Source organism: Siphateles boraxobius, unplaced genomic scaffold (assembly GCF_051911475.1).
Source record: "Siphateles boraxobius isolate OS27281-9 unplaced genomic scaffold, OSU_SipBor_1 114, whole genome shotgun sequence".
In the NCBI taxonomy this organism is placed as follows: Eukaryota; Metazoa; Chordata; class Actinopteri; order Cypriniformes; family Leuciscidae; genus Siphateles; species Siphateles boraxobius.
Genome location: NW_027508716.1, coordinates 145001 through 162500, shown reverse-complemented (window position 1 = coordinate 162500; position 17500 = coordinate 145001). Strand labels below are relative to the sequence as shown.

Below are 17500 nucleotides of genomic sequence, written 5' to 3'. Positions count from 1 at the left end.
GCAGGCTTTCATCAAGAGTGTTTCAGTACATTCATCTTTCTGTCGATTCTGACGAGTCTCCCAGTTCCTCATCTTTCCCTCTATCCTGACGAGTCTCCCAGTTCCTCATCTTTCCCTCTATCCTGACAAGTCTCCCAGTTCTTCATCTTTCCCTCTATCCTGACAAGTCTCCCAGTTCCTCATCTTTCCCTCTATCCAGACGAGTCTCCCAGTTCCTCATCTTTCCCTCTATCCTGACAAGTCTCCCAGTTCTTCATCTTTCCCTCTATCCTGACAAGTCTCCCAGTTCTTCATCTTTCCCTCGATCCTGACGAGTCTCCCAGTTCTTCATCCTACCCTCTATCCTGACGAGTCTCCCAGTTCTTCATCTTTCCCTCGATCCTGACGAGTCTCCCAGTTCTTCATCTTTCCCTCAATCCTGACGAGTCTCCCAGTTCTTCATCTTTCCCTCGATCCTGACGAGTCTCCCAGTTCTTCATCTTTCCCTCGATCCTGACGAGTCTCCCAGTTCTTCATCTTTCCCTCGATCCTGACGAGTCTCCCAGTTCCTCATCTTTCCCTCGATTCTGACGAGTCTCTCAGTTTCTCATCTTTCCCTCGATCCTGACTAGTCTCCCAGTTCCTCATCTTTCCCTCGATCCTGACTAGTCTCCCAGTTCCTCATCTTTACCTTGATCCTGACTAGTCTCCCAGTTCCTCATCTTTCCCTCGATCCTGACTAGTCTCCCAGTTCCTCATCTTTCCCTCGATCCTGACGAGTCTCCCAGTTTCTCATCTTTCCCTCGATCCTTATAGTCTCCCAATTCCTCATCTTTCCCTCGATCCTGACTAGTCTCCCGGTTTCTCATCTTTCTCTCGATCCTGACGAGTCTCCCGGTTCCTCATCTTTCCCTTGATCCTGATGAGTCTCCCAGTTTCTCATCTTTCCGTCGATCCTGAGTCTCCCAGTTTCTCATCTTTCCCCCGATCCTGAGAGTCTCCCGGTTTCTCATCTTTCCCCCAATCCTGAGAGTCTCCCGGTTTCTCATCTTTCCCTCGATCCTGACGAGTCTCCCGGTTTCTCATCTTTCCCTCGATCCTGACGAGCCTCCCGGTTTCTCATCCTTCCCTCGATCCTGACGAGCCTCCCGGTTTCTCATCCTTCCCTCGATCCTGACGAGTCTCCCGGTTTCTCATCTTTCCCTCGATCCTGACGAGCCTCCCGGTTTCTCATCTTTCCCTCGATCCTGACGAGTCTCCCGGTTTCTCATCTTTCCCTCGATCCTGACGAGTCTCCCTCGATCCTGACGAGTCTCCCAGTTCCTCATCTTCCCTCGATCCTGACGAGTCTCCCGGTTTCTCATATTTCCCTCGATCCTGACGAGTCTCCCGGTTTCTCATCTTTCCCTCGATCCTGAGTCTCCCGGTTTCTCATCTTTCCCTCGATCCTGACGAGTCTCCCGGTTTCTCATCTTTCCCTCGATCCTGACGAGCCTCCCGGTTTCTCATCTTTCCCTCGATCCTGACGAGTCTCCCGGTTTCTCATCTTTCCCTCGATCCTGACGAGTCTCCCGGTTTCTCATCTTTCCCTCGATCCTGACGAGCCTCCCGGTTTCTCATCTTTCCCTCGATCCTGACGAGTCTCCCGGTTTCTCATCTTTCCCTCGATCCTGACGAGCCTCCCGGTTTCTCATCTTTCCCTCGATCCTGACGAGTCTCCCGGTTTCTCATCTTTCCCTCGATCCTGACGAGCCTCCCGGTTTCTCATCTTTCCCTCGATCCTGACGAGCCTCCCGGTTTCTCATCTTTCCCTCGATCCTGACGAGCCTCCCGGTTTCTCATCTTTCCCTCGATCCTGACGAGCCTCCCGGTTTCTCATCTTTCCCTCGATCCTGACGAGTCTCCCGGTTTCTCATCTTTCCCTCGATCCTGACGAGTCTCCCAGTTCCTCATCTTCCCTCGATCCTGACGAGTCTCCCGGTTTCTCATATTTCCCTCGATCCTGACGAGTCTCCCGGTTTCTCATCTTTCCCTCGATCCTGACGAGTCTCCCGGTTTCTCATCTTTCCCTCGATCCTGACGAGCCTCCCGGTTTCTCATCTTTCCCTCGATCCTGACGAGTCTCCCGGTTTCTCATCTTTCCCTCGATCCTGACGAGCCTCCCTCGATCCTGACGAGTCTCCCAGTTCCTCATCTTCCCTCGATCCTGACGAGTCTCCCGGTTTCTCATATTTCCCTCGATCCTGACGAGTCTCCCGGTTTCTCATCTTTCCCTCGATCCTGAGAGTCTCCCGGTTTCTCATCTTTACCTCGATCCTGACGAGTCTCCCGGTTTCTCATCTTTCCCTCGATCCTGACGAGCCTCCCGGTTTCTCATCTTTTCCTCGATCCTGACGAGTCTCCCGGTTTCTCATCTTTCCCTCGATCCTGAGAGACTCCCGGTTTCTCATATTTCCCGCGATCCTGACGAGTCTCCCGGTTTCTCATCTTTCCCTCGATCCTGAGAGTCTCCCGGTTTCTCATCTTTCCCTCGATCCTGACGAGTCTCCCGGTTTCTCATCTTTCCCTCGATCCTGACGAGCCTCCCGGTTTCTCATCTTTCCCTCGATCCTGACGAGTCTCCCGGTTTCTCATCTTTCCCTCGATCCTGACGAGTCTCCCGGTTTCTCATCTTTCCCTCGATCCTGAGAGTCTCCCGGTTTCTCATCTTTCCCTCGATCCTGACGAGCCTCCCGGTTTCTCATCTTTCCCTCGATCCTGACGAGTCTCCCGGTTCCTCATCTTTCCCTCGATCCTGACGAGCCTCCCGGTTTCTCATCTTTCCCTCGATCCTGAGAGTCTCCCGGTTTCTCATCTTTCCCTCTTTCCCTCGATCCTGAGAGTCTCCCGGTTTCTCATCTTTCCCTCGATCCTGACGAGTCTCCCGGTTTCTCATCTTTCCCTCGATCCTGACGAGCCTCCCGGTTTCTCATCTTTCCCTCGATCCTTATAGTCTCCCAATTCCTCATCTTTCCATCGATCCTGACTAGTCTCCCGGTTTCTCATCTTTCCCTCGATCCTGACGAGTCTCCCGGTTTCTCATCTTTCCCTCGATCCTGAGAGTCTCCCGGTTTCTCATCTTTCCCTCGATCCTGACGAGCCTCCCGGTTTCTCATCTTTCCCTCGATCCTGACGAGTCTCCCGGTTCCTCATCTTTCCCTCGATCCTGACGAGCCTCCCGGTTTCTCATCTTTCCCTCGATCCTGAGAGTCTCCCGGTTTCTCATCTTTCCCTCTTTCCCTCGATCCTGAGAGTCTCCCGGTTTCTCATCTTTCCCTCGATCCTGACGAGTCTCCCGGTTTCTCATCTTTCCCTCGATCCTGACGAGCCTCCCGGTTTCTCATCTTTCCCTCGATCCTTATAGTCTCCCAATTCCTCATCTTTCCATCGATCCTGACTAGTCTCCCGGTTTCTCATCTTTCCCTCGATCCTGACGAGTCTCCCGGTTTCTCATCTTTCCCTCGATCCTGACTAGTCTCCCAGTTCCTCATCTTTCCCTCGATCCTGACTAGTCTCCCAGTTCCTCATCTTTCCCTCGATCCTGACGAGTCTCCCAGTTTCTCATCTTTCCCTCGATCCTTATAGTCTCCCAATTCCTCATCTTTCCCTCGATCCTGACGAGTCTCCCGGTTTCTCATCTTTCCCTCGATCCTGACGAGTCTCCCGGTTTCTCATCTTTCCCTCGATCCTGTCGAGTCTCCCAGTTCCTCATCTTTCCCTCGATCCTGACGAGTCTCCCGGTTTCTCATATTTCCCTCGATCCTGACGAGTCTCCCAGTTCCTCATCTTTCCCTCGATCCTGACGAGTCTCCCAGTTTCTCATCTTTCCCTCGATCCTGACGAGTCTCCAAGTTTCTCATCTTTCCTCTCTTCTTTCCTGCCTCTGAGAAACACCACCACACCTGATGCTGCTTCACTGTAGGAATGGTATTGTCCAGGTGACGAACGTTGCCTGTTTCTTCCAGACATGACTCTTGCCATTCAGGCCAAAGAGTTCAATCTTTGTTTCTCATGATCTGAGAGTCCGTCAGGTGCCTTTGGCAAACTCCAGACGGGCTGTCATGTGCCTTTTTACTGAGGAGTGGCTTCCGTCTAATTGGTGGAGTCCTGCAGAGATGATTGTTCTTCTGGAAGTTCTCCTCTCTCCACAGAAAAACGGGGGAGGTCTGCCAGAGTGACCACGAGGTTCACCTTTAGTTGTCGTGTGTGTGTGTGTGTGTGTGGGGGGGAGGGGGGGTAAGCGTTGTATTGTGGCTGCTGTCGCATCATCCCAGTGGATGCTGCACACTAGTGGTGTTAGAGGAGAGATTCCCTGATATGATTTTAAAGCGCTTTGGGTGTACAGTAGTACATATGAAAGCGCTATATAAAGGCCTCATTCCTTCATTCTCTCAATACTTTCCGGATGCACGGTAGGGCGTCATCAGAGAAGAGATGCTGCAAGAGGTCATTCTGATTCAAGATTATTAAAACAATAATGATGTGCTCCCATAAATCATTTAGAATAAACAAGAATCGTCCGTTTTGATTTCATGGTGACTTTAAATCCAAAAATCGTCTGATGTAATATTTGTGTGTTTAATTGTCTCAGGTGATGAGGATTTTGTCTTTCTTTCTCCTGAAGGCAGAAGCTGATGGACTTGCTGGCGTCGGCGCTGGAAAACCCGTTGAGGCCCGTCCAGGACGAGTCTCAGCAGAAGGTCTGAAACGCTTCGTTCATCAGTCAGAGACAGAGCAGCACATTCAGATCATCAGTAGCCGCGTTTCCATTAGAGATTTGCTCAAAAATCAAAAAGAGATTTTGCGATATTTTCTAAATGATTGCGTTTCCATTGTTCCAACTGATGTTATGAGTTCCAACTGATGTTATGAGACTAAAACAAATTTTGTTCCTCTCGTAATAAGTCATTCCATTTAATCGAAGGAGACGTGTGTTATCCTATCATTAATGGCAAGGAAAGCCCCTTAAACTTGGGAGCGGCTACATATTTCTGAGTGTTTCTCCCTCCTAATCGTGCGTTCACACCCGACGCGAATAGAGCGTCTAGCGCGAGTGATTTCAATGTTAAGTCAATGCAAAGACGCCTTACGCGTGTAAAAAATTCCTGCGGCGTGAATGAGGCGTAGAGCGCGGCGCGGTAGACGTGAATTCGCCTCATTCGCGCGTCAAGTTCACGCGAATAGCGCAAATTGAGCGTCTGGCGCGTTCCGCGCAAATTATTTATTTTGTGTATTCGAGCATTTGACACTAATTCGCGTCTGCCGCCCGAGTTGAAAAATCTGAACTTCTGCGTTAAATTCGCGCCGTGTTAACCAATCAGGAGCCAGCTTGCAGCTGTCACGTGGTGAAGTAAATATTTTACAACATAAAAACTTGATTTTAAAATGAGACATTAATTTTGTATGCTATTTATTCCATATGTAATATAGATGATATGAAACATTATAATTATTCTAATGTAAAGAGAACCAAAATACTTGGTGAAAGAACATAGTTAATCGTGTCTGTGTTGTGTGAGGGGAAAAAAACACAGGACAGTTAAATCACTTTTGTAGTAGCCTAGGCTGGCTCCATTTATCATCAAAACAAAAATAAATTACAGATTAGGTGGGTGAGGGCGAGGGTGATCTCACTCCGATGCGGGACAGCAGGTCATCAAACTGGGCGCGGGACAGGCCGAAGTACCGCTGAAAGCAGCCGTCATCCAGGCGCATCTCCTGGAGCAAATGGTGAAACTCGCCGAACTGGGTTCGCCTCTGAAGGGTCAGGTGGACCCAAATACGGCGATGATGATCCCTACGCAACTGTTCTGCTCTCCAGAGCAAATACAGAGCGATGACTCTCTCGATAAATGGCCCATCAACAACAGACATCTTGTGAAAAGATGGCCGCCAACGGGGTTCGAAACTTTCGCCTCTGACGCGCGTAAATTTCGCTTCAAACTTTTGTTTTTACGCGCGTCAGTTTCACTCTTGTCGCGCGAATTAACACAAAGTGGTCAAGCGTCAAACTAGACGCGGTAGACGCGAATTTGACGCGCTATTCGCGTCCAGTGTGAACGCACAGTAACTGCTGCGAAGTCTTGATAAATTGTGGCATTTCTTTGTTGTTTAAAATCAATATTACCGTGATACTTTTGTCTTTTATAAGTTTAACTCATAAACCTAACCCTGAGTAATGAAGAACTCTGTCTCGTCTTCTGTCCAAACGTATCTTTAAAGAATGATGTGACTTTTACGTACACCAGGTAACCTGTGAATGCGGAAAAACTGATTCCATTGCAGTTTTGCGAACTATTCCTTTTTCGAATTGCCTGAAAAACCACCTCATTCGAGAATGTAAACTTTTTTGCGATATATATGGGAGTTTTTGCAAAATTGACGTGTTTCCATTTGGCGTATTTTTCATTCGCAATTTCTATTTGCGCAATTTGATGGGTAATGGAAACGCAGCTACTGTTACACACTCGCACAGAAACTCACCTTTTTCACTGTTATGGTTTGGGTCGGTTTCGTAAAAAACTCTTGCCGCATTGTCACAATTTCAGTAGATGAACACAGACAGATAATGATGATTGTAGTCTGTAGTTATCAGACCCTCCTCTGATGCGATCCTCTGTTTCAGGAGTCGGACCGACTGATCTGTGCGTCCAGCGCTCTCCATCGGGCCGATCGGACCTGCAGACGCCTGGTGTCTCACGCCGTGGCCTCGGCTCGCGGTACAGTACCAGTCATGCTAACCTAAGCTAATATGAGCCTAGTTCAGTTCAATGACGGCTGCTGTTGTGTATTGTTGTTGTGTGTCAGTATTGTTGTGTCAGTATTGTCTGTGTTTGTTCAGAGTGTTTGAGATGTGTGTTTCTTCAGAGTGTGTGTGATGTGTTTCGGTTCTGCTGTGTCTCACAGAAGCCCTGGCGTCTCCAGATGTGCTGAAGGCTCTCGCTAAAGAGCTGAACGAGATGAAGACTCGGCTCCTGCAGGATATGAAGAAGGACCTTCCTCTCTTCCCTGAGGAGAAACTGCTGGCGTTTGAGCGCCGCACACACCAGACACTGTCAGAACACCTGAGGAACACCACTGACTCTGAACATCATGAGGAACACCTGAGGAACATCATGAGGAACACCTGAGGAACATCATGAGGAACACCACTGACTCTGAACATCAGGAGGAACACCTGAGGAACATCATGAGGAACACCACTGACTCTGAACATCAGGAGGAACACCTGAGGAACACCACTGACTCTGAACATCATGAGGAACACCTGAGGAACATCATGAGGAACACCACTGACTCTGAACATCAGGAGGAACATCATGAGGAACACCACTGACTCTGAACATCATGAGGAACACCACTGACTCTGAACATCATGAGGAACACCACTGACTCTGAACATCATGAGGAACACCCGAGGAACATCATGAGGAACACCACTGACTCTGAACATCATGAGGAACACCACTGACTCTGAACATCATGAGGAACACCACTGACTCTGAACATCATGAGGAACACCACTGACTCTGAACATCATGAGGAACACCCGAGGAACATCATGAGGAACACCACTGACTCTGAACATCATGAGGAACATCACTGACTCTGAACATCATGAGGAACACCTGAGGAACATCATGAGGAACACCACTGACTCTGAACATCAAGAGGAACACCTGAGGAACATCATGAGGAACACCACTGACTCTGAACATCATGAGGAACACCTGAGGAACATCCCTGAAGTCTGAAATCCACCATTTATGACTTCTGCCAACTGGGTTTTTAAATACTGTAAATGTTTTCAATGCATCAGTCACAACATTCAGATTCAGAATGACAGACAGACAATGAATCTGTATTATTGGGTCAGAGGTCACTGATGCTCATAGGGTTAACGGTCGGTTCGGGTTAGAGAGGTCAGTGTTCCTCAGATCAGGTTAACCACATTTTTCACTCAACTCATCGTTTGACTGTCTGAAATATTTGCTTATTTAAATTGATAATGATTTTTAAACATGCATAAATTCTGTCTTTAAAAAACAAAAAACAATGAAAGATTTATGAATTATGTATTTGGCCTGAGTCAATAAATTCAATAGCTCCAAGTCGAGTATAATTTATGAAATATATACAATACATAAATCATAATGCATTATTATTCAATAAATGTATCCTTTTGACGAATCTCCATTTGGTTCCAGTTTGTGATAAATAAATTTGAGACGATAAATAGCGCTAGGATTATTTTACTAACTGACGGATGTTATTATAGAGGATTACTTTGTTATAGTTGCAAAATAGAGGTGTTTGTGCCGTTTTCCGCGACCTTTTTTTTTGGCCGCTGCTTGTTTGCCGCTGCTTGTTTCCCCCGGACAGTTTAGACAGTGACGCAGAGCCACAATGGCGCCCGGGTTCAGAATGCTGCGACAGGTCAGAACAAACTACAGACAACAGAACAAACTAATAACAACACGCTCGATATTAAAGCTTCAGCACACAGCACGCCTTACACTGAGCGCAGACATATAACATCATATTTATATGAAATTAACAGACTTTTGTGATGGGAGCGATAGCCGAACATTTCATAACAAACATGTTTCATGACTGTCTGGGTTAGATCAATAAATGTTTGTTTCTTAAAGTCATGTTTCCATGTGAATGTTACAGGTTCTTCTGGTGGGTTTCAGTGTCTGATCTGTCGTTTAGATTGTGTGTTTCGACTGTCAGTATCAGATCAAGTCGAGTCACCTTCATTTATACAGCGCTTTTAACAATATGGACTGTTTCACAGCATCTTTACAGTGATAATAGGAGATTACAGTAACAGAGATTGTTTTGGCTTTACAGCAGATCTAGAATAAAGTTATTGTCCAGATAAAGTTAGTTTTGATTGATTAACTTCCGTTGTAAAGATCATTAGTTATAAACTTCGCTAACACAACACCGAAAACAGAAACTTTTAATGCGTTCTGGCCGTTTATTTACACAACAGTGTGTGTGTGTGTGTGGCGCTCGAGATTAATCAGTGTGTTCAATCTTCAACTGGCAGGAGCGCCACTGACAGGTCACGTGATTAAAGCCCTACTGTAAACCACTCACAAATATTTACTTAAAGTCCCCCTGAGAGTTTAACATATTTCAATAATTTAACAACACATTTACTTGTTTAATTTTTGTCTATATTTATCTCTGTCTGTAAATTTGTATGTTTTATTGTCTTTTTAGGACTAAAGCTGGAAATCCTCCAGCTGACAGAAAAGTTAAAGTTTAGTGTTCTAATAAATAATTAATTTTAATATAGGCAAAATACTTAATGGTCACATGACATACAGCTCAACAAATATATATATATATTTTTTTTTTTACATTTTTATGATTTGCTTAGCAGAGTTTCTGCCGTGTACAGAGAGTGTGTGTGTGTGTGTGTGCAGGTGTGTGATCATGTGACCCGCTCGCGCGCGGCTGTCAGACTCATGTGTTCACGAGTCGCATCTCACGAGACTCACCCGGACACGAGCAGATCATCGTTCCCACCATTACAGAGTTACTCTGAAGAGGAGAGCATGATGAGAGACGCCGGTGAGACACACACACGCACACGCTCAGACAGACACACTCACACTCACTTTAACACACACACACACACACACACTCACTTTCACACACTCTCTCTCACACACACACACACACTCACACACACACACTCTCACACACACACTCACTCACAAACACTCACTCTCTCTCACACACACATACACTCACTCACACACACTCTCATTCATTCACTCTCACACACACTGATTCTCTCACACACACACACACACACACACACTCATTCACTCACTCACACACACACACACACTCACTCACTCACTCTCACACACACTCACTCACTCACTCACACACTCACTCACTCTCACACACACACACTCACTCACTCACTCTCACACACTCACTCACTCTCACACACACTCACTCACTCTCACACACACACTCACTCACTCTCACACACACACTCACTCACTCTCACACACAAACTCACTCACTCTCACACACACACTCACTCTCACACACACACACACACACACACTCACTCACACACACAAACTCACTCACTCTCACACACACACTCACTCACTCTCACACACACACTCACTCACTCTCACACACAAACTCACTCACTCTCACACACACACTCACTCTCACACACACACTCACTCTCACACACACACACACACACTCACTCACTCACTCTCACACACTCACTCACTCTCACTCACTCACACTCACACACTCTCATTCACTCTCACTCACTCACACTCTCACACATACACTCTCTCACACACACTCACACACTCACTCACTCTCACACACAAACTCACTCATTCACTCTCACTCACTCACACTCTCAGACACACACTCACTCACTCTCACACACACTCACTCACTCTCTCACACACACACACACTCACTCACTCACTCTCACACACTCACTCACTCACTCTCACACACACACTCACTCACTCTCACACACACACTCACTCACTCCCTCACTCACTCACACACACTCACTTTCACACACACACACACACACATACACACACTCACTTTCACACACTCTCTCTCACACACACACAAACTCACACACACACACTCTCACACACACTCACAAACACTCACTCTCTCTCACACACACATACACTCACTCACACACACTCTCATTCATTCACTCTCACACACACTGATTCTCTCACACACACACACACACACACTCATTCACTCACTCACACACACACTCACTCACTCACTCTCACACACACTCACTCACTCACTCTCACACACTCACTCACTCTCACACACACACACACTCACTCACTCTCACACACTCACTCACTCACTCTCACACACACACTCACTCACTCTCACACACAAACTCACTCACTCTCACACACACACACACTCACTCACTCACTCTCACACACTCACTCTCACTCACTCACACTCACACACTCTCATTCACTTACTCTCACACACACTCATTCACTCTCACTCACTCACACTCTCACACACACACTCTCTCACACTCACTCACTCACTCTCACACACACACTCACACACACACTCACTCACTCTCACACACAAACTCACTCACTCTCACACACACACTCACTCTCACACACACACACACACACTCACTCACTCACTCTCACACACTCACTCACTCTCACTCACTCACACTCACACACTCTCATTCACTCTCACTCACTCACACTCTCACACACACACTCTCTCACACTCACTCACTCACTCTCACACACACACTCACACTCACTCACTCTCACACACTCACTCACTCTCACACACAAACTCACTCATTCACTCTCACTCACTCACACTCTCAGACACACACTCACTCACTCACTCTCACACACACTCACTCACTCTCTCACACACACACACACTCACTCACTCACTCTCACACACTCACTCACTCACTCTCACACACACTCACTCACTCCCTCACTCACTCACACACACACATACACACACTCACTTTCACACACTCTCTCTCACACACACACACACACACTCACACACACACACTCTCACACACACACTCACAAACACTCACTCTCTCTCACACACACATACACTCACTCACACACACTCTCATTCATTCACTCTCACACACACTGATTCTCTCACACACACACACACACACACACACTCATTCACTCACTCACACACACACACTCACTCACTCACTCTCACACACACTCACTCACTCACTCTCACACACTCACTCACTCTCACACACACACACACTCACTCACTCTCACACACTCACTCACTCACTCTCACACACTCACTCACTCACTCTCACACACACACTCACTCACACACAAACTCACTCACTCTCACACACACACTCACTCTCACACACACACACACACACACACACACTCACTCACTCTCACTCACTCACACTCACACACTCTCATTCACTTACTCTCACACACACTCATTCACTCTCACTCACTCACACTCTCACACACACACTCTCTCACACTCACTCACTCACTCTCACACACACACTCACACTCACTCACTCTCACACACTCACTCACTCTCACACACACACTCACTCACACTCACTCACTCTCACACACAAACTCACTCATTCACTCTCACTCACTCACATTCTCAGACACACACTCACTCACTCACTCTCACACACACTCACTCTCTCACACACACACACACACACACTCACTCACTCACTCTCACACACTCACTCACTCTCACACACACACTCACTCACTCTCACACACAAACTCACTCACTCTCACACACACACTCACTCACTCCCTCACTCACTCTCACACACTCACTCTCACACACACACTCACTCACTCCCTCACTCCCTCACTCACTCTCACACACTCACTCTCACACACTCACTCACTCTCACACACACACTCACTCACTCACTCTCACACACTCACTCACTCTCACACACACACTCACTCACTCCCTCACTCACTCTCACACACTCACTCACTCTCACACACACTCACTCTCACACACTCACTCACTCACTCACTCTCACACACTCACTCTCACACACTCACTCTCACACACTCACTCACTCGCACACACTCACTCACTCGCACACACTCACTCACTCTCACACACTCACTCACTCTCACACACACACTCACTCTCACACACAAACTCACTCATTCACTCTCACTCACTCACTCTCACTCACTCACACTCTCACACACACACTCACTCACTCTCACACACACTCACTCACTCACTCTCACACACACACTCACTCACTCTCTCACACACACACACGCTCACTCACTCTCACACACACACACTCACTCACTCTCTCACACACACACACACACACTCACTCACTCTCACACACTCACTCACTCACTCTCACGCACACACTCACTCACACACACACTCACTCACTCTCACACACTCACTCACTCACACACACTCACTCACTCTTACACACTCACTCACTCACTCTCACACACACACTCACTCATTCTCACACACACACACTCACTCTCACATACTCACTCACTCACTCACTCACTCTCACACACTCACTCTCACACACTCACTCTCACAAACTCACTCACTCTCACACACACACTCACTCACTCTCACACACTCTCACACACTCACTCACTCACTCACTCACTCTCACACACTCACTCACTCTCACACACACACTCACTCACTCACTCTCACACACTCACTCACTCTCACACACACACTCACTCACTCTCACACACTCACTCACTCACTCTCACACACTCACTCACTCACTCACTCTCACACACACACACTCACTCACTCTCACACACTCACTCTCACACACACACACACTCACTCACTCACTCACTCTCACACACTCACTCACTCACTCACACTCACTCACTCACTCACACACACTCACACTCTCACACACTCACTCACTCACTCTCACACACACACACTCACTCACACTCACTCACACACACACACTCACTCTCACACACTCACTCACTCTCACACACACACACACACACTCACTCACTCTCACACACTCACACACACACACTCACTCACTCACTCTCACACACACACTCACTCACACTCACTCACACACACTCACTCTCACACACTCACTCACTCACTCTCACACACACACACACTCACTCACTCACTCTCACACACACACACACTCACACTCACTCACACACACTCACTCTCACACACTCACTCACTCACTCTCACACACACACACACACTCACTCACTCACTCTCACACACTCACTCACTCTCTCACACACTCACTCACTCTCACACACTCACTCACTCACTGGGTGCTTCTCATTTCTTATTTGTGCATCCTCGTTTCCTTTCCTAGCGTCTCAGCTCCTCCCCCTGTAGGTTGTGAGGGAAGGACGCAAGGAAAGAAAATGAGGATGGAGGAATCGAATGAAAGCTTTTTTTATACATTGGAATAAACACTCACTCTCACTCACTCACACTCTCACACACACGCTCACTCACTCTCACACACACACACTCACTCACTCTCTCACTCTCACACACACACTTGCTCTCTCACACACACACACATACTAACTCACTCACTCACTCTCACACACACACACTCACTCACTCTCTCACACACACACACACACACACACACACACTCACTCACTCACTCTCACACACTCACTCAGTCACTCACTCTCACACACACACTCAATCACTCTCACACACTCACTCACTCACTCTCACACACTCACTCACTCACTCTCACACACTCACTCTCACACACTCACTCTCACACACTCACTCACTCTCACACACACACTCACTCTCACACACTCACTCACTCTCACACACTCACTCACTCACTCACTCTCACACACTCACTCACTCACACACACACACTCACTCACTCTCACACACTCACTCACTCTCACACACACACTCACTCACTCTCACACACTCACTCACTCACTCTCACACACTCACTCACTCTCACACACTCACTCACTCACTCTCACACACACACACACTCACTCACTCACTCTCACACACACACTCACTCACTCTCACACACTCACTCACTCACTCTCACACACACACACACTCACTCACTCACACTCACTCACTCTCACACACTCACTCACTCTCACACACACACTCACTCACTCTCACACACTCACTCACTCACTCTCACACACTCACTCACTCTCACACACTCACTCACTCTCACACACACACTCACTCACTCTCACACACACACTCACTCACTCTCACACACTCACTCACTCACTCTCACACACTCACTCACTCACTCTCACACACTCACTCACTCACTCTCACACACTCACTCACACTCACTCACTCACACTCACTCACACACACTCACTCTCACACACTCACTCACTCACTCTCACACACACACACACACACACTCACTCACTCTCACACACTCACACACACACTCACTCACTCTCTCTCACACACACACTCACTCACACTCACTCACACACACTCACTCACACTCACTCACACACACTCACTCTCACACACACACACACACTCACTCTCACACACACACACACACTCACTCTCACACACACACACACACACACTCACTCACACACACTCACTCTCACACACTCACTCACTCACTCTCACACACACACACACACACTCACTCACTCACTCTCACACACACACTCACTCTCTCACACACTCACTCACTCTCACACACTCACTCACTCACTGGGTGCTTCTCATTTCTTATTTGTGCATCCTCGTTTCCTTTCCTAGCGTCTCAGCTCCTCCCCCTGTAGGTTTTGAGGGAAGGACGCAAGGAAAGAAAATGAGGATGGAGGAATCGAATGAAAGCTTTTTTTTATACATTGGAATACTTGATCATTCGAGCGTCACTTCACAGCGTCATCAGCAGCGCTCAAAGCATCTGCCCTTATGTTGTTGAAGTTTGTTTATTTAAGAAATTCATAATGAATAATAATAAAGCAAGATACCCTGTTGAAATATGTGAGATGTGTGGTTTATATAAACAGCATAGGTAAACTATAATTTAAAAATATTGTGACCGATGTGAAGGGGGAGGAGAATGTATACGTGCGTCACGTTTAGTCAACGGAACAGTTCTGCATAGGATACACCTTTGTATCCTCGTTCCTCGACTCCTCGCGGTGCAATTAGAGAATTGAGATGTCCTTCAAGATGGCTGTGCTTGATTGGTTTCCGGGTCATAGGATGGAGGACAGAGGAGCGAGGAGACGAGGAGGGATATTGAGAAGCACCCACTCTCACACACACACTCACTCACTCACACTCACACACTCACTCACTCACTCTCACACACTCACTCACTCACTCACTCACTCACTCACTCACTCTCACACACACACTCTCTCACACACTCACTCACTCACTCACTCACTCTCACACACTCACTCACACACTCACTCTCTCACACACTCACTCACTCACACACTCACTCTCTCACACACTCACTCACTCTCACACACTCACTCACTCACTCACTCACTCTCACACACACACTCTCTCACACACTCACTCACTCACTCACTCACTCACTCTCACACACTCACTCACACACTCACTCTCTCACACACTCACTCACTCACACACTCACTCTCTCACACACTCACTCACTCTCACACACTCACTCACTCACTCTCACACACACACTCACTCACTCTCACACACACACTCACTCACTCACTCTCACACACTCACTCACTCACTCTCACTCACTCTCACACTCACTCACTCACTCTCACTCACTCTCACACTCACTCACTCACTCTCACTCACTCTCACACACACACTCACACACTCACTCACACTCACTCACTCTCACACACACACACACTCACACACTCACTCACTCACTCTCACTCACACTCTCACACACTCACTGAAGTTGTTCTTCTCCCCCAGTGCGGAGGTTCGCTCAGGAACGCATCGCTCCGTTTGTCTCCAAGATGGACGAGGCTTCAATAATGGATGCAGGCGTGATCAGCGCTCTGTTCCAGCAGGGAGTGAGTGTGTGTGTGTGTGTGTGTGTGTGTGTGTGTGTGTGTGTGTGTGTTCAGCTGATGGGGATTGAGATCGGAGAGTGTGTGTGTGTGAGTGAGTGTTCAGCTGATGGGGATTGAGATCGGAGTGTGTGTGTGTGTGTGTTTAGCTGATGGGGATTGAGATCGGAGTGTGTGTGTGTGTGTGTTTAGCTGATGGGGATTGAGATCGGAGTGTGTGTGTGTGTGTTTAGCTGATGGGGTTTGAGATCGGAGAGTGTGTGTGTGTGAGTGAGTGTTCAGCTGATGGGGATTGAGATCGGAGTGTTTGTGTGTGTGTGTGTTTAGCTGATGGGGATTGAGATCGGAGAGTGTGTGTGTGTGTTTAGCTGATGGGGATTGAGATCGGAGAGTGTGTGTGTGTGTGTGTGTTTAGCTGATGGGGATTGAGATCGGAGAGTGTGTGTGTCTGTGTGTGTGTTTAGCTGATGGGGATTGAGATCGGAGAGTGTGTGTGTGTCTGTTCAGCTGATGAGGATTGAGATCGGAGTGTGTGTGTGCGTGTGTGTGTTTAGCTGATGGGGATTGAGATCGGAGTGTGTGTGTGTGTGTGTTCAGCTGATGGGGATTGAGATCGGAGTGTGTGTGTGTGTGTTCAGCTGATGGGGATTGAGATCGGAGTGTGTGTGTGTTCAGCTGATGGGGATTGGGATCGGAGTGTGTGTGTGTGTGTGTGTGTGTATGTGTTCAGCTGATGGGGATTGAGATCAGAGTGTGTGTGTGTGTGTGTTCAGCTGATGGGGATTGAGATCGGAGTGTGTGTGTTCAGCTGATGGGGATTGAGATCGGAGAGTGTGTGTGTG

At 47.7% G+C, this 17500-nt stretch overlaps 2 protein-coding genes and 1 long non-coding RNA gene across 11 annotated transcripts in view; 2 read left to right on the top strand and 1 right to left on the bottom strand.

Moving 5' to 3' along the window:
* The window catches only part of pstk (phosphoseryl-tRNA kinase), a 10045-nt gene extending 1833 nt beyond the window's left edge, over positions 1 to 8212 (top strand). Inside the window, exons 3-7 of one of the 7 annotated variants that reach the window (XM_077199827.1) lie at positions 4643 to 4718; positions 6644 to 6737; positions 6925 to 7082; positions 7122 to 7144; positions 7258 to 8212. In XM_077199827.1, coding sequence (XP_077055942.1) covers positions 4643 to 4718; positions 6644 to 6737; positions 6925 to 7082; positions 7122 to 7144; positions 7258 to 7354 — 448 coding nt within the window. In that variant the 3' untranslated portion in view covers positions 7355 to 8212. Of the gene's footprint in view, positions 1 to 4642; positions 4719 to 6643; positions 6738 to 6924 lie in introns of all 7 variants that reach the window. The other 6 variants (XM_077199859.1, XM_077199868.1, XM_077199849.1 and 3 more) reach the window with 6 other exon arrangements.
* LOC143707120 (uncharacterized) lies at positions 587 to 3624 on the bottom strand. 2 transcript variants are annotated; one of them, XR_013193082.1, is made up of 4 exons: positions 3491 to 3524; positions 3344 to 3415; positions 2933 to 3004; positions 587 to 828 (listed from the first exon to the last, which is right to left on the bottom strand). It is a non-coding gene; the product is annotated as an uncharacterized LOC143707120 (long non-coding RNA). The 2 variants fall into 2 exon arrangements; XR_013193084.1 differs by lacking the exon at positions 3491 to 3524 and adding an exon at positions 3565 to 3624 and having other exon boundaries at positions 590 to 828.
* A 162-nt stretch (positions 8213 to 8374) lies between the features above and the next one.
* The window catches only part of acadsb (acyl-CoA dehydrogenase short/branched chain), a 39087-nt gene continuing 29961 nt past the window's right edge, over positions 8375 to 17500 (top strand). For both annotated transcript variants that reach the window (XM_077199799.1, XM_077199790.1), the window contains exons 1-3: positions 8375 to 8454; positions 9459 to 9606; positions 16561 to 16661. In XM_077199799.1, the coding sequence (XP_077055914.1) occupies positions 8425 to 8454; positions 9459 to 9606; positions 16561 to 16661 (279 nt within the window). In that variant the 5' untranslated portion in view covers positions 8375 to 8424. The remainder of the gene's footprint in view (positions 8455 to 9458; positions 9607 to 16560; positions 16662 to 17500) is intronic.